This window comes from Mus pahari, chromosome 23, assembly GCF_900095145.1.
Source record: "Mus pahari chromosome 23, PAHARI_EIJ_v1.1, whole genome shotgun sequence".
Lineage (NCBI taxonomy): Eukaryota > Metazoa > Chordata > Mammalia > Rodentia > Muridae > Mus > Mus pahari.
Window position 1 is genome coordinate 27,239,832 of NC_034612.1, and position 21,849 is coordinate 27,261,680.

General features: G+C 50.9%; 1 protein-coding gene across 1 annotated transcript; it reads right to left on the reverse strand.

Moving 5' to 3' along the window:
• Positions 1-1,469: 1,469 nt before the first annotated feature.
• Serpine1 (serpin family E member 1) lies at positions 1,470-10,528 on the reverse strand. Its single transcript, XM_021187098.2, has 9 exons — positions 10,392-10,528; positions 9,327-9,598; positions 7,613-7,846; positions 6,158-6,352; positions 5,282-5,480; positions 3,353-3,453; positions 3,143-3,229; positions 2,305-2,388; positions 1,470-2,041 (listed from the first exon to the last, which is right to left on the reverse strand). The coding sequence occupies exons 2-9, from the start codon at positions 9,595-9,597 to the stop codon at positions 2,004-2,006; spliced, it is 1,209 nt and encodes a 402-aa protein (XP_021042757.1). The 5' UTR covers position 9,598; positions 10,392-10,528; the 3' UTR covers positions 1,470-2,003.
• Between the last annotated feature and the right edge of the window lie 11,321 nt (positions 10,529-21,849).

Genomic DNA, 21,849 nt, shown 5'->3' on the forward strand with positions numbered 1-21,849 from the left:
TGGTGTGGTTCCTGGGAACCAAACTAAGGTCATCGCTAGACTTTCTCAGCAAGTGCTTTTACCATCTGAGCCATCTTGCCTGCCCCTCACCTTTATTTCATTATTATTATCTGTGTGTGGGAGTGTGCGAGCATGTGCCATGTTTTGTGTGTGGAGGTCAGAGGACAGCTTTCAGGGACCAGTTCTCTCCTCCCATCATGTGGGATCCAGAGTGTTTGAACTCAGGTCATTGGTTTCTGGTGGCACGTGTTCTACCCACTTAGCCACTTTAGCAGCGCACAATCCTATTTTAGTTCCTCGAATTGGGTAAGAAGACCCAGAAGGCAAAGAACAAGCAATTTTGTTTGCACATTCTCTATATTTATTATTTTTTAAAAACACATTTACCTGTTTATATATCAAAAGTGAAAACAAACAATAACAAAAAGTCATACATAACCAACAAAATTCAAGACCATGTGACCCCACATTTGGGGCCCTATGGGTACACGGTGTGTGGCTGTCCAGTGCATAATGAAAAGAGAGAGGGGAAAAAAAAACAGAGAGAGAAAGAGGGAGAGAGAGAAGCAAAAACACCAAAATGATTATTTTTTTCCGGTGGAGACAGGATGCAGAGTGGCCTGGTAGGAGATTACATTCACGGTACCATCTTGTGCAGTTTTTCAGTAAATTGGTTTTCTGATCATACCCCCAGCTAGGAAGCTTTCAAAAAAGATTATCTAACTAAGGTGGTTGACCAGGAGCTGGCTGTCTCTTTCATCCCCCTACCCCCCCCCCCCACGTGTCCACTGCTCACATACAGCAGCCGGAAATGACACATTGAAGTGAGTCACCAGTGCAGCTCTGAGTCACCCAGTAATTGGAGAAAGTTCTGTCCTGTTAGGTCACACAGCCCCTTTTCTCACTCTGCTTCTGAATGCACTGGAAAAATTTGAAACCACTTTGCCCTCTCTCAAATCTCTCTCTCTTCCATCTAGTCTTTTTTTTTTTCCCCCCCTTCCTTTAACGTGGGCTGCCAAGCATCACCTTGGCAAGGTCCCTAAGGAAAAGAGCCACGGGGGTGGGGGTGGGGGGCGGGGGGCAAGGATACGGGGAGGGAGGGGATAAGGGTGTGTTCGGCTGCCACTAGGCGGCAGTGTGAGCCCCATCACGAGGCTACCCGGAGGGGCAGGTTTGTGGAGTGATGCACCCCTGACATCCAGGGATACAGACCCCCAAATGGGATGGCCGTACGCCACGGTTTAAATAAGAAGCATTTTCCTTAAGGGTGCTTCTTCCCCCCAACAAACGTACAAGAGCAAGAGATAAATATTCAATCACACCCCTGGAATCTCCCCAGCCCCCCCCCCCCCACTGGGAGACTGGGGAGAAAGAGCCAGGCACGCACACCACACCGACTGACTTTTCTTTCACTCTTCCCAAATGAAAAAAAGTTTGTGGGTCGACAAAAAAAAAAAAAAGCTGTGTAAACAGATCACCTACACTCTGAAATAACATAAGCAAAGCTGTGTGAGGGGAGGGGGGAGCAGGGAGAAGCCTCGAGATCTGGCGACCATTTGATCTGTCTATCTGTTGTCCCTGGGAGGGGGGCAAGGCAGTGCCTTTTCCTTTGGCCCCTGGCCACCCTCCACAGCAATGGCGGGCGACGCAAGAGGTGCCCACAGTGTGACTGGAACACAAAAAACGATCTTGCTGAGTGAAAGTGTTGTGTCCCTCCCTGCTGGGGCCTCGGTGGGAGCCGGGTCCAAAGGCAGCTGCTGGGCAGATCCAGGTTCAGTGAGTTCTGTGGTCCATGAGACCTTTGTTGGGGTAGGAATCCCTTAGGGAGGAGGGGGTTTAGATTCTTTCCCCTTGAGAGTCCGAGGTCTGCGATGCTGGTTAGAAAGATTTACCAGTGTGGGGGTAAAGGAGATTCTCCCCCATAGAGTCCTTAAAATAACTTCAGAGTTTCTGCTCATAAACATCTCCAGTTTCGTCCCAAATGAAGGCTTCTCTTCTCACTGTCAAGGCTCCATCACCTGGCCCATTAAGAGGATTGTCTCTGCGGGCAGAAGAATCGTGCCAGTTGAGAATGGAGATCTAAGGAGGTGAGTGAGCCGCCCAGGGACTAAGTTAGGACTGGGGTCCTGGCACTGCATGGGCTGTGACCGAGTGCTGGGGAAGGAATGGAACTGAGTCCCAGAATTTTTGCAGAGTCCCTGGGGGCTCAAGGAACATCTACATGGTGGGTAGGTACATAATGATGATTTAAAAAAAAAAAAAAACCAGCGTGAGAATAGGAGAATGTTATAGGGGTCTGCTCACCTGTCGGATTGTGCCGAACCACAAAGAGAAAGGATCGGTCTATAACCATCTCCGTGGGGGCCATGCGGGCGGAGATGACAAAGGCTGAAAGAAAAGGGACGATGTGTTAGGTTTGAGGGGTGTTATCATTGGGATTCCCCGGAGATCTAGTGACACCAGTCTGTCTGATAGCAGCACTGGGGGATGATTTTTCAGGTGGCTTAAAAGAAACTAGTAGTGGGGTATGGAACCCAGAACCTCCTGCATGCCAGAGCAAGAGTGCTATGGCTGAGCCCCCAGCCCCTCACTGGGGGATTCTAGGCAGGGGCTCTACCCCTGAGCCACGCCCCTGGCACCTCACTGGGGGATTTCAGATAAAGGTTCTACCATCAAGCTACATTTCCCAGTCCTTGGTTTTTCAGGACAGGGCCTTGCTTTTTTTGAATCTGCATCCTTCTGCCTCAGCCTCCTGAGGTATGTGCCACACTGTGTTTGGCTTCCTTTCTTTGTTTTCTGAATACTGGTCCTAAAGTCCAGACTTTCTCTGAGCCCCAGTATCCTATCAGTCACAAACATATTTAGGGCTCATGGCACATCCTTTAAGTTCACTCCCACTGTGATTACACCTCAGGCTTTTTTTTTTTTTTTTTTTTTTTTTGGCGGGGGGTGGGGTCCTCGTCACACACTGGCACCTCAGGAGCCATAGATGAGGCAGCAGCATCCCAGGGGAAGTGGATCCGTTTTTTTTCACACTGAGGAACGGGTTCGGGAATGGGCCACGACTGGGCTCGCACTCGCTTTTCCTGTGGGGTGATTGCCATCCCAGGAGGTGGGCGAACACGGGCGGAGCCACACTCACCTGTGGAGGAAGACGCCACTGTGCCGCTCTCGGTCACCTCGATCCTGACCTTTTGCAGCGCCTGTGCAACAGAGAGCTGCTCTTGGTCTGGAACAGAGCGGGACCCAAAAGACTGATTAGCCTCCGCTCGATCGATCCTCTGTGGGGAAACGCCAACCCACGGAAGCAAGAAAACGGGGGTGGGGGGGGTGGGGGGGAATCGTTTCTCACCGGAAAGGCTTGTGAAGTCGGCCTGGGTTGCGCTAAACATGTCAGTCATGCCCAACCTCTCCAGGGGCCCTCTGAGGTCCACTTCCGTCTCCAGAGAGAACCTGTGGGCAGGAACAGGCGGCGTGTTACAGGCACAGGCTCTCACATGCTGTTCTTCCAGTACCTTTAGGACATCTTCTAGGACCGTGGGACAGGGTAGACACTGACACGAGCATGGCAGAAAGGGTCTGGCTTTCTGTTTTGTCTTGACCTTGGATCTCATGTAGCCTAGGCTGGCCCCAAACTCATTATGTATCCAAAGATGATCTTGAACGCCTGGTCCTCCTGGCTCTACCTCCTGAGTGCTAGAATTTACAGGTGTGCGCCACCACGCATGGTTTATGTAGCGCTGGGGTTAAAACCCAGAGCTTCGAGCAAGTCGGGCAAGCATTCCACCAGCGCAACTATATCCCCAGCCCTGACCTTGAACTTGTGATCCTCCTGCCTCCATCCCCTAGTATGGCATTATAAGTCTTTGAAACTTCATTCGGCTAGAAGGTCTGGCCTATTTTTTCCCCCTTGCCAGAAACTTCTCACATTAATGAACATTGTTCAATCTTTCCACCCCCTCAAATCCGTGACTAATGGCTTTCCTCAAATAAGACAGTAGCTTTAACAGAATTGTATTCGGTTTGACGGCAGGAGGGGGGACAGGTTCACGTTCTCCCTCGCGAGGGTGTTGGAGCTAACTGTGGTCTGCAGGCTGTTTTTGAGCGCACACAGGATGAGACTTTGGGCTCCCCCTCTGCTTCCCACCAGGGCATGACTCATTATCTCCGTCTTGATGAGGGAGAAAAGACAGTAGCAGAAGTCGGCATCTAAAACAACCCAATGCTCCTGTCTCCAAGCCTAGCATTTTAGCATCTGGGAGTTTAGGGGGAAGCCTGGGCTGGGAGCTTCCCTGTAATTCTGGAATTACCCAACTACAGCCCTCTCCACCCCTTTTGATTCTGCAGAAGGATTAGGGGAAAAGGAAAAAAAAAAAAAGAAAAAGAAAAAAAAGAAAACAAAATCTGTGTTTGGAAGTCTCCGCCGACTCTGGGAATCGATGCCTTTCATTGTTTGTGGGTGAGGGAAGATGCGGGGTGAGATGGGAGGCTTTTTACAAACGGGTGCGGAACGATTCGGACGGGCCACCCACGTCTCTCTCTAGCTCTTCTTCGGTCTGATCTTTTTTTGTTTATTTAAAGATGGGGTCTTGTGTGATCCAGGAGAACAGGGATGACCTTGAACTCCTGATCCGCCCCCTAGTGATGGGATTGGGGATTGTAGCTGTGCACCACCATAATAACCCTGCCAACGGAACTATATCTCCACCGCTTTCCCTGACAGCCCTTCCCCCCCCCCCCATGAGATAGGCTCTTGCTGTATATAGCCCAGGTTGGCCTTGAACTCATTATCCTTTGTGCTAGCCTTCCAAGTGTTAGGCACTGGGTTTGAACCTGGGGCTTCACGCATGCTAGCCGAGCACTCTACAAACTAAGCCAGCAAGTGCCCCCATAGCCAAAGCTGGTCTTGAACTCACTGTTCTATCTCAGCCTGTCTAACCCTGGGGTTACAGGCTTGTGCCACTATGATTCGCTTTGGTTGACTCTTACTGAGCATTCTGCGCGTGGTCTATATGGGGACGTATTTTATAAAAAAACAAACAAACAAAAACAACAACAACAACAACAAAAAACCTCTCTCCTCTCCAACAGTAGAAACAGGCAGAAAGATGACGGAATCAGAAACCACAATCAAATCCAGACTAGGAGGTTTCCCATCAGCCACCCACACATGTCCCTTCCCTGTGGGCCTTACCCGTCTGGGAAACTCCGCACGGGGACAGTGGCTTTAGGAGGGGCGGTGGATGTCGGGATTGGGGCGTTGGCGAATGGGATGGCTTACTTTGGCAGGATGAGGAGGCGGGGCAGCCTGGTCATGTTGCCCTTCCATTGTCTGATGAGTTCAGCATCCAAGATATTGGTGAGGGCCGAGAGGTGGACATCTTTCTCAAAGGGGGCGGCGATGAACATGCTGAGGGTTTCGCCCTGGTAGGGCAGTTCCACGACGTCATACTCGAGCCCATCCGGGGTGGTGAACTCAGCTGGGAAGACCAAGATGGCGCCTTGGAAAAGGCTCCAACGCCCACAGGTCCCCTCCCTGCTTCATGCTCTCCGTTGGGGTTTTGGAGGTCCTTCACCCACTCCACATCCCATTCAAATGTTTTCCTCTCCTCTTTTTTGAACTAGCCAAGTCACTGAGGGAGACCTTGAACTCACCCTCCACCACACCTGGTTTACAAGCTGAGCATGGACCCCAAGGCTTTACTGATGCGGGGTGAGCATTGTCCCTAAGTCACACCCCTACCCTTCCTGCCTATTTTTCTCCCTCTCGATCTTTGTTATTTTCTGACTCCAGCCGCTATCTCATTCCCACACTCACCCAACTCCCATACAGCCTTTTCCCTAGCTGGGCTCCTTGGCCCCAGGTAACCACACTATAGAAGATCTTCAGAGAAGAGATGGGCTCAAGGGTCCGTCGGGTAGATGTGGGTCTGGGAGACTATCTAAATTTCAGCTTCATCTAGCATGAACGACACTGATTCCTCCCCGACTCCCGACTTGAACGATCTCAGTATCTCCTGATACTATTTGGTAAGTCTTTGTAATAACTTGGGTGTGTCCACCTCCTCTGCCACCATCCTCCCTCTGAGAGGGACACTGGGTCTGTCGCCCAGGGTCTGTAGTTATGAGACGTGGAACCCAAGGATCTTGGACTCACTGTAGTTGAACTTGTTGCTCTGCACCATCATGGGCACAGAGATGGTGCTGCCATCAGACTTGTGGAAGAGGCGCTGGTGGGTGCTGGCCTCTAAGAAAGGGGTCTTCCATTGGCCACTGAAGTAGAGGGCGTTCACCAGCACCAGGCGTGTCAGCTCGTCTATAGCCCCCTTGGCCAGTAAGTCACTGATCATACCTAAGGGGAAGCCAGGCGATCAAGAAGTGAATGGATTGTAAGCATCTTAGATGCCTCCCTGCTGGTCCCAGTTCTCAAACAGATGGCGTTGAAGGGACACAAAGAGTTGTGGCAGTTAAGAGGAACAGTTAGGTCTAAGACTCTAAGGATGTCTTTCAGCTCACTATTCTTCCTCCCTCTCTCCCTCCCCTTCCTTTCCTCCCTTCTTCCCCTCCCCCCACACCTCTTTATAGACCAGCCTAGTCCAAAGCTCACTTTGCAGCCTAGGCTGACCTTGAATTCATGGTAATCCTCCTGCCTCAGCTTCCCAAGAGCTGGGATGACAGGCAAGAGCCACTGCCCTGGCTTCACCATGGTTTTCTTGGCGCTGGGATCCATTTTAGTATCAGAGTTAAAAAGCTCCATCTCCCCTCATTTGACCTCTTCTCTTTCCTGCTAAGCTATATTCTTGGAGGCCCATGCACACCTGAGTTACAGTCACTGCTGTTCTTTTACTGACAGTGACGCCTTTCATGGTGTTTTTGGCTTTGTTTATTTGTTTTCAAAGTTACTACTATTGTGGGGGGCGGGAGGTATGAGGTACGTGGGTAGGTGCATGCCAGGTAGAGGTCAGAAGGCATATGTTGAATTGATTCTCGCCTTCCACATTTTTGTGGCTTCCGGGAATCGAATCCAGGACACCGGGCTCCATAGGAAGAGCCAATACCCAAGGAGCCACCTTGCTGGGTTTTGGTGAGGTTTTGTTTGTTTTGTGGGGTAGCTATTGTACAGCAATTGGCTTAAATTGGTTAGTTTTGGTGTGCGGGGGCAGGATCTTGCTATGTAGTTCAGGCTAACTTCAAACTCATGATCTTCCTACGGATATGAACCATTATACCCAGACCTGTGTGGCTTTACAAAAAAGCCTTCCTAAGACAAACACAGTTTGGGGTTACAGTTCAGTGGCAGAGTATGTGCCTAAAATCTCCAGATGGGGAGCTGGGGGCGTGGCTCAGAGATAGAGCACCTGCCTAGAATCCCCAGTGAGGGGCTGGGGGTGTGGCTCAGAGGGAGAGTGGATTACCCAGCATGCATGGGTTCTTGGCTCCCCACCCTCAGCACCACAGCAGGAAAGAAAAAGCACAAACATCAGCTATTTTGCTTTGCTTTTTTGAAGCATTTGCCTTTTGTCCCCAAAGACAAAGCTGAAAGGGAGAACTGGGGACGTGTGAATCTGACACTGAATCCCCTTGGGACCGGCCTGCTGTCCCCGGGGCTTACCTTTGGTGTGCTTTTCCACCCAGTCATTGATGATGAATCTGGCACTTTCCACCTCTGAGAAGTTCACCTGTTTCACCGTAGTCTGGAAGAGCTTGAAGAAGTGAGGCATGAAGCCCTGGACCAGCTCCAGGTCCCGCTGGACAAAGATGGCGTCCGCAGTACTGATCTCATTTTTGTTCCATGGCCCCATGAGCTCCTTGGAGAGCTGGCGGAGGGCATGAGCTGTGCCCTTCTCTGCAGAGGTACCAGGACAGGATCCATTAGGCTCATGTTGAGTCAAGGGCTTTCAGCTGAGCCAGGTTTCCCAAGGATGGCCCTACCCCTGACCAGGCAGGTGAGGTTCTTCCAATCCTTCAGGAGTCAGTGGAGGGAGGTCTTTTTTCAAGCCTCTATCTGCCCTTCTGCCTCTCTCTCCCCCCTTCCCCTCTCCCTCTTTCCATCTCTTCCTCTTCCCTTACCTCTCTGCTTCCCCCATCCCCATTTTTTTTGAGACTGGGTCTCACCATGCACCTCTGGGTGGCCTGACACTATGTAGCCCAGGCTGGCCTTGAACTCACAGAGATCGACCTGCGTCTGTCTCCTGGGTGCTGGGATTAAAGGTGTGCACCACCGTGCCCAACTCTCTCCCTCTCCCATTCTTTCCTCTCCTCTTCCCCCCTTCTTCTCCTCTCCCCACCCCTCCCTGAGGAGGGTCTCACAAGACTTGGAAGCTAACAGACATTCTCCAGCCTGTAGCATCTCCAGTGCTGGGCTTCGGGGCATGTACTACTACAGTCAGCCCTCAAAACCTAACATTTTGGGGCTTCCTTTTCCAAAGTCTCAGTTCCCAATCTTTTCTTTTCTTTGTGTAAGAATATTCTGTTCTTAAATTATGCACCTTCCTCCCTGCACTGCCCACCCCCCACCCTTGCAACAACTCCTTTAACAGCCTTGCAAATGCTGGGAATCCTGGCACAAGCCACCCTGCCTGGCTTCCTCTTCTGTTCGGTTTTGTGACAGGGTCTTGCTCTATATCCCAGCCTGGAACAGAGTTTACTGTGTATCGTAGGCTGGCCTCGAATTCACAATTGTCCTCCCCACCTCAGCCTCCAGAGTGCTGCCATTACAGGCATGGACCACTGTGCCTAGCTAGGTTGTTCTTATATTAATGGCATTATCGAGGAATTCATGTTCATAATCCTATTACATATTTATTCAACCCTGTGTGGGAGACATCCTTTAGTTGTTCCCCATTTCATAGATAATAAAACCAAGGTTTACAAGAGTTAAGGCCACGTGTTCTGTTTTGCTCTTGTTTTTAAAGGTCTCGTGTAATCCAGGCTGTCACTGAACTCGATACTTAGCCAGCTAGAAGTCTGAACTCCTGATCCTTCTGCCTCCACTTCCCAAGTCACGTGGTCACGGTTCTACGCCACCATCTTCAGTTTCCTTTGGTTTGGGGATGGAGCCCAGGGCTTTGTGTATGCTAGGCAAGCTATGTCGCAGCACCAGAGTCACACAGTTCCTGTGTGCTGATTCCACCGGCTGGTACAAGACAAGGTCAACTGACCCAACAGTGGGAGAGAAAATGGGTGGTCTCTGGGCTGCGGCTGGACGTGACTAGACTCGGTGATGCTGCAGCCAGCCTTCCCTGCCTTCTCCGTTTGCTCTGGACCCTGGTCTGTGAGCTCCTCCCCACCTTCTTCTCCAGCTCCCGCTCCGCCCAGACTCTCACCATTGATTTTGAACCCCATGGCATCTTGGATCTGCTGCCGGGTTTTCCCCGCTGTGGTCAGCTGCAGCATAGTCAGCACCGAGGACACGCCATAGGGAGAGAAGATCACATTCCGGTCTCGGGAGGCCTGGACCACCTGCTGAAACACTTTTACTCCAAAGTCGGTGGCCTGATGGGCTGTGTGGGATTCTCGGAGGGGTAAAGCGAACCCTTTCCCAGAGACCAGAACCAGGCCCAGGGTGAGGCAAGCGAGGGCTGAAGACATCTGCATCCTAGGAAGAGTAGAAGGGAATCTGATAAGGAGATGCGCCGGGGAAGAATTGCCCAGAGGGGGCGCGTTGCCTCCTCAGTCACGGATGAGGCTCTAGTGCTCACCTCTAGCCTGTAAGCCATCAGTGCAGTAAATTTGCATTCATTAAGACCCCACAATGCAACTGGATGTCGAGATTCCACAATGCAATTGGATGATGAGCTCATTCTTTGCTACCTCCAACCAATTCTTTTCATTTTTTCTTCCCAGAATCTTGCTTGCTATGTAACCCAGACTGGTCTTGAACTCAGGACACTCCTGCTTCACTTCTCCCAAGTGCTGTGATTACAGGCATGAATAGATGCTACTTGATTTTTAACACAGGCTGTCCTCACTTTTTAAAAATTTTTAACCTGCGTGAATCTTAGAAAAACACCCCCCGTGCATCTCTGATCCCTTCCGTGGGACTGATTTCCACGCTTGAACACATGAGGACGCACACACGCATGCACATATAAATGCAACTTTCCTTTTAAAAGTAAAGTCCCTTTGCTAAATTGAGAAAGGGGAGGTTTGCTGGGGAAGGACTGAAAGACGATGTGCTGGCCTCTGGGATACAGGGTTGGAGGTGCGGTTTGACCATCTTTCCTGACCACCTGTGGTCCTGGCTGGGCTAGGGTGGACTAAAGGCTGCAGGGTTCCAGAAAAGAGTGGAAGGGAGCGGAGGGAAAACGAGGGTGACCGACGGAGACGGGACGGTTTTTCTTCCTTCCTTTAAAGCCTAAGGTGAGAGAGCAAGCTTGCCTTTCTCCTACCTGAGTATTCAAAGGTGCCTTGTGATTGGCTCTTGTTGGCTGTCGCTCAGCTGTGGTTGGCTGTGTGCTGCCGGAGGCGGGTGTGCGGATGTCCTCCCCAAAGCGCTCAGGGCTCTGCGGCAGCCTGATCCAGCTGTGCTCTGTCCCCCTGGCTGCCGCCTCCCTTTATACCAGATGTGGGCCGGAAATAGATGAACTCATGTTCCAGCCCCACCCACTTTCTAACTCTGGAAACGTCTGGGCTGCCCGCCCGCCCGCCCTGCCCCCTCCCTCCCAGTGACTTGCTGGGACACGTGTGTGTACGTGTGTGAAAGGGCACGAGGGACAATTGAGCAAACCCTGGTTTCCTTGACTGGAACATCCCTGTGCCTTTGGCTGGTGGGTCGTCTAGACCCTTGGAAGAGCCACCGAGCCTACAATGCCTGGTGTTTGGGACTCCGGTCCTCGAGCCTTGCCCTGCTGCAGCACGACCCCCTTTTCTTGGGAGACAGCCCTCACAGAGAAGCTATGGACCCTGGCGGTGCTGTCTGCCCCTTGGGCACTCAGGGCCTACATCCAGGAAAAGTTGGCCCAGCTTTCTCTTGGGCGACTGCCCAGTGACCAGAGGGCACGAAATGTGCCCTGCGATTGTCTGGGTTCTGGTTCCTCTTGGACTGAAGCCCCGATCGAGAACTTCAAGTTCTTTCCTCCTCCCTCCGCGCGCCCGCCAGGCCCGCCGTGAAGCATCCCTGACTCGCCACACAGGGCCAGACTCTCCTGGTGCCCCGAGGGCTCGCTCTTTGTGTCAACAGCCTTGTGCGGCTGGGTTTTGAGGTGTTCTGGGTGGGGTGCTGATGGCTGGATTGGACCAGCCTTTTCCACTAAGGAGCACAGAGGTTGCCACAGAAAGCTTTGTCAGGGAGCAAGAAGCCGGGCAGTAGCCTGAGATGGCTGAGAGAAAGAGGTGTTTTCTTAAGATTGTATTTTTATCATTCATTCATTCATTCATTCATTCATTCATTCATTCATTCATTCTTGTTTGTTTTTTGTTTGTTTAGGCAGCGTATCATTATGTAGTCCTGGCTCGCCTGGAACTCAGTCTGCAGCTTTGGCTGGCTTCCACCTCACAGAGGTCCGCCTGCTTCTGCCTCCCGAGTGTTGGGATTAGTGGTGTGTGCCGCCAGGCTCAGCTTTCCTCTTCCGTTTTTTAAATTATGTGTGTGGTGTGTGTGTCCCTTTGGGGGGGGGGTGTGCATATGAAAGCTGGGAAGTGTCAAATTCCCTGGAGCTAGAGTCACAGGCACTTGTATGTCATTCATCGTGGGTGTTGGGAATGGAATTTAGGCCCTCTACTAGAACAGTGTGTGCTTTTAAAGGCTGAGCCATCTCTCTAGACCCCAGAGGGCTTTCTTCCCCTCTGGATATAGACACTGATATATATATATATATATATATATATATATATATATATATATATTACACACACACACACACACACACACACACACACACACATAGTGGTGGGATTCTATTCTTAGACCTGCGGAGGAAGAATGACTGAAGTGTCTTTTGTGGTTTTTGGACAATCTCATGGGTAGGCAGTCCAGGCTAGCCTCAAACTCATTATATAGCTGAGGATAGCCTGGGGATTCTGACCCACCTCCCTCTGCCTCCCAGTTATTGAGATTTTAGGTACGCAGCACCACGCCCGGTTTATGCAAGTACAGGCGCTCGAACCCAGGACTTCCAACACGCTAGGCAAACTGCCCACTGAACCACATCCGCAGCTCCACGATTTCTTTAGAGAATAAACATTTGTACAGCACTTGGGAGGACCAGGCTGGCGCCTTTGAAAGCTGGACAGCCTCAAAAGCCCTTTGTAACCCTAGACTATGTGACTAGAGAGAGAGAGGAGACTGGAAAAGGCCAAGGTAGTCCAGTGTGGGGGGCTGAGGAGAGGGTACTCTTGACCTTGGGGTTCACATATTGTCATCTTTTGTATAGGTGATGGGGGTTCGCTTGGCGGTATCCATGGAGACGGCTGCCTGGCGAGTCATAGGAAGTTTAGGTGGGTGGTACAACAGCCCTGTTTGTTTTCCATTTCCAGTAAACAGATACCAAGGCAACCAGCCCTGCAGAATTTTCTTACAGCGACCCTGCCTCCCGAGTCAGGTGGGGGTGGGGAGGTTGAGGAAGGAGGAAAGAGGGAAACTTCAGTTGGAAACTTAGGCTCACAGGCCCCGCGGAGGCCCACAGGCCAGCCCAGCCGCCCATTTGTTTGTGTTTCCCCGTTCTCATCTGTGGCTTGGAAGCCCAGAGGGAGGCTGCGGGGCTGGGAGGGAGAGGCAGATGTTCTTGGCTGTCTCTGAGGAAGAAGACACAGCTCAGCTCTTACCCTGCCAGGCATGTCTCCAGATGCCTTGCCCTCTATGCTAGTGGCCAGAGGGACCTAGGATCTCGGTGTCCCCAAGCATTCAGAAGAGGGGTGGCTGGAGATTAGCTGGAGGTGGGGCTCCTGGGGGTTCCAGCAGGGGAGCTAAGTTTCCTTCTCTTTCTCCGACTGCCATTCCCACAGCTTCTAGATCTCCACCAAGACCGTGGTTTTCTGCAGCTGGGCTGGGTTTGCCAGGGAGCAGGCAGCAACGACCTGACCTGGGTCTGATGCTCTGTTCTGGGCGTCGGAAGAATTGGCTAGTGGCTCTGTGGGGTGGGGGACATGCTTTTCTTTCAAAATGGAAAACTTTGTGTCGCCCTCATTTTTCTTCCCCTCTTTTTCTTTGATGGGGAAGACACTACAAAGAGAGTCACACTACATAAGTCTAACTACTCTGGAACTCGTTATATGTCCCAGGCTGGTCTCGAACTCACAGCAGTCCTCCTGCCTCTGCCTCCCTAGGGCTGAAATAATAGGCATGTCCAGTTTGGTTTCGTTTGGTTTTGAGACAGATCTTACCATGTAGCCCAGAGAAATCACAATCCCCCTGCCTTAGTGTCCCAAGTGCTGGGGCGACAGGTGTGCCACCATGGCCAGAGTTCTAATGGAACCTCTAAACTAGAGGGACATATGGGCATCTAGCGAGGGGGTTTTTGAATCCGGGCAATGGGCCTATGTTATGGCTCATGAGGTGAAAGTGATTGTGGCCAAGTCTGACGACATGACTTCAATCCTTGGGACCCACATGGTGGACAGGTCAAGCTGGCTCCCACGAGTTGTCTTCCAGCTTCCATAATACTCTATCACACGTGTACACCCGAATACACATATATGCAAACAAGTAAATAAAACATTTATAAACTGGGCACAGCCTAGCAGAACGAGGCCTCTCTTTCTTTATGAATCAGGGCTGCCTAGATGACCTGAAACCCAGGCTTGACTTGGCCCCCCGCATCTCCTCTCCACCCTTATGACCTTGTCTTTCGTTGGACATGGGGGACAGCTAGTCTTGCACACACAGGATGCAGCTTCCCGAAGGCTTCCTGGAGGAGGCGGAGAGTGTCCCGCTCCCCAAGCCTTCTCGGGGACACCCTTCTCAGAATCCTAACCTGAGTCAGAGGCTTGTGTCACTTTCTCTTTTTCTTCCCCTCTAGAACCCCAAAACCACTTTGACCTCATCCTCTTCCTTAACTTCTGACCCCTTGGTAGGTGGGGGGAGGGGCAGGGGATCAAATGGCCAGAATGAGAAAAGTCCTTGCTGTTGAAATAACCCTTGATTTCCCCAGGATCAGAGATAAGAGGGTGAGGTACGTGGGGCCCGGGAATTTCTGGGAAAGTTCCAGGATCGGCTGCCCAGGAAGATGGCTCCATCTGGCCCCTCTGCAGGTGGTTTGTAATTGGAGCAAGCTCATATTTTCCATGACTGTCCCCTGCCCCCAACTCCCACCCTTGCCCTCTTCCAAAGAGCACTGGCTAAACTGGGGCCTACTTAAGCCCCAACACCCACCCACTTTAGTGCATATGTGTACATGTGCATGTGCGCGCACGTGTGTGTGTGTGTGTGTGTGTGTGTGTGTGTGTGTGCGCAGGTCAGACGACAATGTTTAGTAGTCAGCTCACAGGGTGGGTCCAGGAACCGAACCCTAAGCATCTAAGTATCAGCCTTGGTGGTAAGCGCTTTTACCCGCTGAGCTGTCTCTCGTCCCTGCCCTCCCGCTTGACCTCTTGCCTGCTTGTTCTCTCATCTTGCCCTTCCTCTTTGTGTGTCTCTGGTTCTCCCCCTGAGACGTCTTGCTCACTGATTCTCCCCCTGTCACTCAAGATAATGCTGTTCCTCACTTCCTCTTCTAGTTGCTCTCTTGCATTTTTTTTGGTCCTGTCTCCCTCAAAGGAGGTTGTGCGCCCACTCCCTCTCGTCTGTTCTGACTCAATCCCTCTTTCCTTCTTGTTTGCCTCCTAGAATCCCTTTTACAGTCAATCTCGGGCTCCAAGGCTCTTCCTCTGGGAAGGACGGTCAGTCTCCTCCTTCCACTTACATAGGCTCCTTGGAATGCTGGGTCTGTTGTGTCCACCACCCCCCCCAGGCCTGGTGATTTCACTGGGAGAGCTGGGGGTGGGAGAAGACAAGATCCCCCGCTAACTCTAACGCACAGCACTATTTTTGGCCTGGTGGCTCTCCAAACAACACAGATCTGAAAATAGCTCGTGTTTTGGGCCAGGCTGTCTCTGCCCTTTCTAGGAGTGAGCTGGGTGGAGTGGCTTCTGTTCATTTGGAATCATGGTTCTGGGACAGCCTGATTCAGCCAGTCCAGTCTCAGCCTGTTTGGGGCTTCCATACTTGATTTTCTCCTCTTTTATCTTCATTGACCTAGCCCCCCAGTCCCTCCTGCCCTTCCTTAAACTTTCAGGTTGAATTCAAACTTGCCCTGGTCCCTATAATGCAGCCCTTGACTGTTGGGACTGACTTAAAAAAAATTGTGTGTGTGTGTGTGTGTGTGTGTGTGTGTGTGTGTGTGTGTGTATGATGTATGCGTGGGCATGTGCGTCATGGCACATGTGTGGAGATCAGAGAACAATCGAGAGTTGATTCTCTCATTCAGCTTGGGAATCAACACAACACCCACACCCTTACGCACACACACACATGTGCGCACCATAGCGTTTCAAAATTGAGGGCTGTAAAAGTTATTTGATTCAGAGAGGGCAAAGTATGAATTATGGCCACACAGCAACTGTTCTAGGAATGGAAGAATGGTAGTCATGATCTAATAGAGCCTGTCTCCAGGGTCCTGACGTTGCTTGACTGAGGGCTGTAAAGACTGCTTAATTCAGAGGGGCTGAGAGATGAGCTATGGTCACACAGCAACTGTTCCATAAATGGGGGGTCCTGGCAATGAGATCAGCTGGCCTCCGGGCAGGGACCTGGGCTTGGGGATGATGTGTATGATGGCAAAAGTTACCCTTTTTGTGTGGGGACTTGTCTGTCTGTCTGTTCTAAGGACAGGTCTTTCTATGTACTTTAGGCTAACCTGGACCTTACTAGGTAGCTCAGGCTGGCCTAGAACTCTCCATCTATCTGCCTCAGCCTTCCAGATGCTGGGATTGCAGCTGTGTGGCCCCCCCATCCAGCATAACTTAATCCCTCTGAGCCTTGGTTAAAATTTTTTTTTAATGAAGGCAGGCAGATCTCTGAGTTGGAAGACACCCTGGTCTATAGAGCAAGTTCCGGGACGGCCAGGGCTACACAGAGAAACCCTGTCTTGAAACACCAAAATACATAAATAAAAATTGGTTGGTGACTGACTGACTGATTGACTGATTGATTGCTGAAGGGGGTCGGGTTTGCGCACACCGTAGTGTTGGGAGGGGAGGTCGGAGGGTACCAGTGGGAGTTAGTTTTCTTTTCAGCTGTGTAGGTTTGTGGGGCTAGAGCTTGGTGTGTTTGTTTATTTGTTTTAATTGTGGTTTGTTGTTTTGGGAATCGAACCTAGGGCTCTACCAGGCAAAGTCATGCCCTCTGCCAGATCTCATCTCTCTTGCCTGCTAATTATTAACCATGCGTGCGTGCATTCGAGCCGCTGCTTGTACTTGTATGTGTACACCCATGAGCTGCTCTTCACAGTATTTATTTATCCGTTCATTCTTTTATTTATTTTAGAGTCGGAGTTTCTCGATGAACCTGGCCCTCGCCAATTCTGCAAGACTAGTTGGCCAGCAACCCTCAAGGATCAGCTGTTTCTGTCTTGCAGTACCATGGCCAAGTGTTTCAAAATATGTGTTCAGGGTGGGGTTCAAACTCAGGACCTCATGTTTATGTGCCAAACACGTCCGTTACCTGTTGAGCCATTTCTCCAGCCTTCTTCTCTCTCTCTTTCTAAAGTTAAAATCACATTTATTTACTAAGCGTGTGGGTGTCAGTGTGTGTATGGGTATGGACGTTGTATGAGCGTGGCTGTTAGAGCCCGTTCTCCCCTTTGACCATGGGGATTCTGGGGACCAAACTCAGGTCATCAGGCTTGGCTTTGAGTGCCTTTACCCACCCACTCTCCATCCCCAAACGGAGCCACCTCACTGACCCAGCTTCTTATCTGAGACAGTTAGGGATTCCCATGTCTGGGGGTGTTGCGAACATCTGAGCTAGCGTTTAGCCAGTGTCGGGGCGCCTTCTGGACATTCAGCGAGTAGTAGCTATTTTTGAGTGGCAGACAGCCGACACGTTAATTCTCAAAGAATGCAAGTTCCCTGAGGAGGAGTGCTGGAGGCTGTCTTTTGGACTTCCTGTGCTTAGTGGAGTTTGCTTCAGATCTTGTGACGGGGGACTGGATGCTTCCCAGGAGCACAGCTACTGTGGCCACTCTTTAGTTTGTCCCAGGCAGATCTCCCTGTCCTCATGCCCATCCTGATGGGGGTCCCCACTGGTTGATGTTGCTTCTTGGGAGTCCGGGATCCTATATGGACCCTTCTGACAGTCCGTGTGCATCTCTTGTGTTTTGTTACAGGTCCCTGCTAAGTCGCTTTGACCTCACTGAAGTCCAGGCTGGCACTGAACTCAAAAGTCTCCAATCAGGGCTGGAGAGATGGGCTCAGCGGTTAAGAGCACCGACGGCTCTTCCGAAGGTCCTGAGTTCAAATCCCAGTAACCACATGGTGGCTCACAACCATCCGTAACAAGATCTGACGCCCTCTTCTGGTGCGTCTGAAGACAGCTACAGTGTACTTAGATATATAAATAGATAATAAATAAATCTTAAAAAAAAAAAAAGTCTCCAATCTCGGTGCCAGAATCACTGGCTTCCAGATGCAGCTCCCTCCCTTAAGCATACAAGAGGACGCTTGACCTACCTTTCCAGAGAGGCCCTGCAGGACGTTATTTCTACTGCCCATAACTCCTGCCCTCACGTCTCACAGGCTGGTCTCAAACTCACCAGGACTGCCTGCCTCTGTCTCCTAGGTCCTAGATTAAAGACTCTCTCTTTCTCCCTCTCTCTCCCTCTCTCCCTCCCTCTGTCTCCCTCTGAGGTTGATCTTGGCACTATTCTGATCCTCCTGTCTCTACCTCTAGCATTCTGCAATTACACAAGTGCTCCCTGCTTTATGAGGTGCTGGGAATCAAACTCAGGACCTTTGTACAGGCAAGCGGTCTATCCTCTCTCTTCCTCACACTCCTCATCCTCCTCTTCCTCTCTCTCTCCTCTCTCTCTCTCTCTCTCTCTCTCTCAATATGGTCTTCTTGCTGTGTATCCCAAGATGGCATTGATTTTATAATCCCCCTGCCTCCACTCCTGGAATACTGGAAACCCAGATATAAATCGCCCTGTCGGGTTTCTACTGTTTCTGGAGGGCGTTCACTGCTGGGTCTCTTATGAGCTGTGCACAACAAGCGTGAATGACCCCCTAGCATCTGAGGCAAGAATGAGCCACCTAGAGGAAGGCTGACTGCAGCATGCAAGGGTGGTGCTCACAGTATCTGGAGATGTGATCAGAGAGGCTGACTCTGTCAGCCGATACGGAGACTTAGGACCTGAAGGGCTCTGACGGCACCCTGTCCCTTCATCTAGTTCTGCTTTCCCAAGAGTCTGGACAGCCTGGCTCTGACTCACACTCCTTCCTGGCTAGCCCCTATTCCGCATTCTCTGCATTCCCAAGTTTCCCCTTGGGTCCTTCTCTGGACACAGGCTGCTTGCCTTCTGCCCTGGCGGAAGGAGAAATCTTGGCTTCCCCAGGCATGACCAAACATCAGTGCCACTCACGCTCAGTGGCATAACACCAAGAAAAGAGAAACAGCTCCCTTTCTCATGGAAATGTCACACACATGCTGGGGACCAGAGAGTGACTGGCACAGGTGACTTGAAAATAGCATAAAGAGGCTGATGTGTGTGTGTGTGTGTGTGTGTGTGTGTGTGTGTGTGTGTGTCTAGGCGGGCAGCATGCTTTCCTCATGCACAAGCTCAGTTCACTTCCCAGCACGGCACACAAACCGCGCATGACGATACACTCATGCATGTCTGGAATCCTGGCTCTCGGGAGGTAGAAGCAGGATGAGTTCAGGGTCATTCTCGGCTATGTAGTGAGTTCAAGGCCAACCTGAACTGGGTAAGATCCTACTAAAATAAGCAGGAAGGAAGGGAGAGGAGGGAGGGAAGGGAAAGAAAAGAAAAGAAAAGAAGAGAAAAGAGAAAAGAATCAAGTACAGCCCAGCATAATACCACACCTTTATTCCTAGCACTAGGGAGGCGGAGGCAGGTGAGTATCTGTGAGTTCAAGGGCAGTCTTAAGAGACCAGAGTTAGAGCTGGGCGTGGTGGCGCACACCTTTAATCCCAGCACTCGGGAAGCAGAGGTAGGCAGATTTCTGAGTTTGAGGCCAGCCTGGTCTACAGAGTGAGTTCCAGGACAGCCAGGGCTACACAGAGAAACCCTGTCTCGAAAAACCAAAATAAATAAATAAATAAATAAAATAAAAAGACCAGAGTTAGCAGCAGACGGGGAGAAGGGCGGTGCCTAGTCACAAAGGTGGCACACTTCCAAGATGGCTGTCTTCTTCCTCAACCTCCCGACTTGAGACAAAAGCCGTCCAGCAGCAGGCTTCCCGCTGATGGCCTGGCTCGGCAAGTTCAAGGCCGTGTCCAGGGCATGTCACATCACAGTTGCACATGGATCAATCACCACACCAGCCTTCAAGCTGACCAACCCTGAAGTCGGCAAGGGCTCTTCAGAAGCTGCGAACTGCCGGGCCTCAAGAAGCGGCTGGACTTTCTGCTCCCCAGGCTGACACTGCGGGCAGAGGGTCTTCCTCTCTGTGTGTCTGTCGCCTATGCTTTTTCCTCCCCCAAAGAAACAGCTTCCTTCAACTGTCGATTCTGTCAGCGGAGCTTGAGAATTCTCAGCTGCTACCTGCTGTGCATCAGTTTTTCCTGCCTGTCAATTCTTTAAGGAGTGGAGAAAACATGACCCCCTAGATTGTATCGACTGTAGATTCCATCGGCCTGGTCTATACAGTGAGTTACAGGACAGCCAGGGCTATGGGGGGAGGAGGGGAGAGGCGAGGCAAGGAGAGGAGAGGAAGAGAGAAAGAGAGAGAGAGGGAGGGAGGAAGGGAGATAGAGATAGAGATAGAGAGAGAGAGAGAGAGAGAGAGAGAGAGAGAGAGAGCTAGCTTATCTTAACAAGCAACACCCTCCTCCCCCCCCAAGACTGTCCCTGTCATCTCTCCAAGAAAAAGAAAACAAACATACAAATGCAAGGCTGTATTTTCCACCTTATTTAGGAGGAAAGGGTGTTTCACAACCTGGAACTCACCGATTCAGCTCATTTGTCTGAGCAGTGAGGTTCCACTCAGGACTGGGACCCAGCCATGGGTGACAGAGCCAAACTCAGGTCCTCACTTTTGTTTGACCTGTGCTACTGACTGAGCTGTCTCCCTAGGCCAGTACAAGCGACATTGTAATGGTTGGGGTAGAGGATAAAAAAAAAAAATGCTGAAGGTGTGTAAGGAGGGACGACTTCCTGGAGGAGGTGAAGCTGGTACCTGGTTGTGAGGGAGGCTCTCTGCCCTTGGGAGAAAAACAGGGAGGGGAATTGTGGATGGGGTAGGTCAGGGAGACACTAAATGCTCCAAGAGAAGTCCTGTGAGGTGTGTGTGTGTGTGTGTGTGTCTGTGTCTGTGTGTGTGTGTGCTGTGTGAGTTGGTCTGACTAAGAATGGTCCTCATAGGCTCCTATACTTGAATGCTTGGTCACCAGGGAGTGGAGCTGTTTGAAAGGATTAGAAGGATTAGTGGGTGTGGCCTTGTTGGAGGAGGAGTCCACTGCAGGTGGGCTTTGAGGTTTCAAAAGTGCACTGCACGCCTAGTGTCTCTCCTCTGCCCAAGGATCAGGATGTAGCCAGCAGCCATTGCCCCAGGGCCATGCTCCCTGCCATGGTGATAATAAACTACGCCTCTGGAACTGTAACCAAGGTCCAATTACATGCTTTTTAATTTTGTTTTGAATGAGGGTTGCCTTGGTCATGGTGTCTCTTCACAGCAATGGAGCAGCACATTTTCATTTCAAGAGAACAACCATTCTCTTTTTCTCTGGGAATGGAACACAGGGTACAGATTTCCTAGGCGGTGAGACAAGTGTTCTGTTATTGAGTAACATCTTGGTCCCTGTCCTCTTCTCTTTAGGAGCTTTCATGTTGCAGGTCTCTGCTTTTTCTGGAACATTCTACCCATTTCATTGAAATAGAAGTTCTTGGTCTGTTCTGGCTGGCACGGACACACCTCTTTTTTTTTAAAAAAAAAAAAAAGATTTATTTTTGGCTGGGTATGGTGGTACATGCCTTTAACTCAAGGACCCGGGAGGGAGAGACAAATGAAATTCTGTGAGTTCAAGGCTAGCCTGGTCTAGATCATGAGTTCCAATGGTAGCCAGATCTTAAAAGGAAAGAAAGAAAAGAAAAACAAAGAAAAAAAGAAAGATTTGTTTTTATGATTTACTTACATGTAACTATGTTTCTCTCTCTCTCTCTCTCTCTCTCTCTCTCTCTCTCTCTCTCTCTCTCTCTCTGTGTGTGTGTGTGTGTGTGTGTGTGTGTCTGTCTGTCTGTCTCTGTATACGTTTGCACACATAATGGAAGGTTCTAGCAGAGGCCTGAAGAAGGTGGACCCCTTGGAGCTGGGGTTCCAGGCAACCGTGAGTCACCTGCTATGGTGCTGGGAATCACTTTTGGGCTCTCTTAACGACCGAGGCATCGCTCCAGCTCCCACCTCCACTGCTGTTTCTGTTTTTTACAGATGGTATCTCTTACATTCCGGGCTGGCTTCAAACGTTCTACATAGCCCAAGCTAACCCCGAACAAGGCCCTTCTGCAGCCACCTGTCAAGTGCTGGGATCACAGGCACGTACCACCATGTCTGGTGTATGGGGACAGGCCCAGGGTCTCATGCATGCTAGGCAAAAGCCCTAGCGGTGGGTAAGTTGCAAACCCAGGCCCTGGACATGCTTTTCCTATTGAGTTCCCACTGAGCCAGGCCGAGACCCAGAGACATGGTGACTAGGGTCAG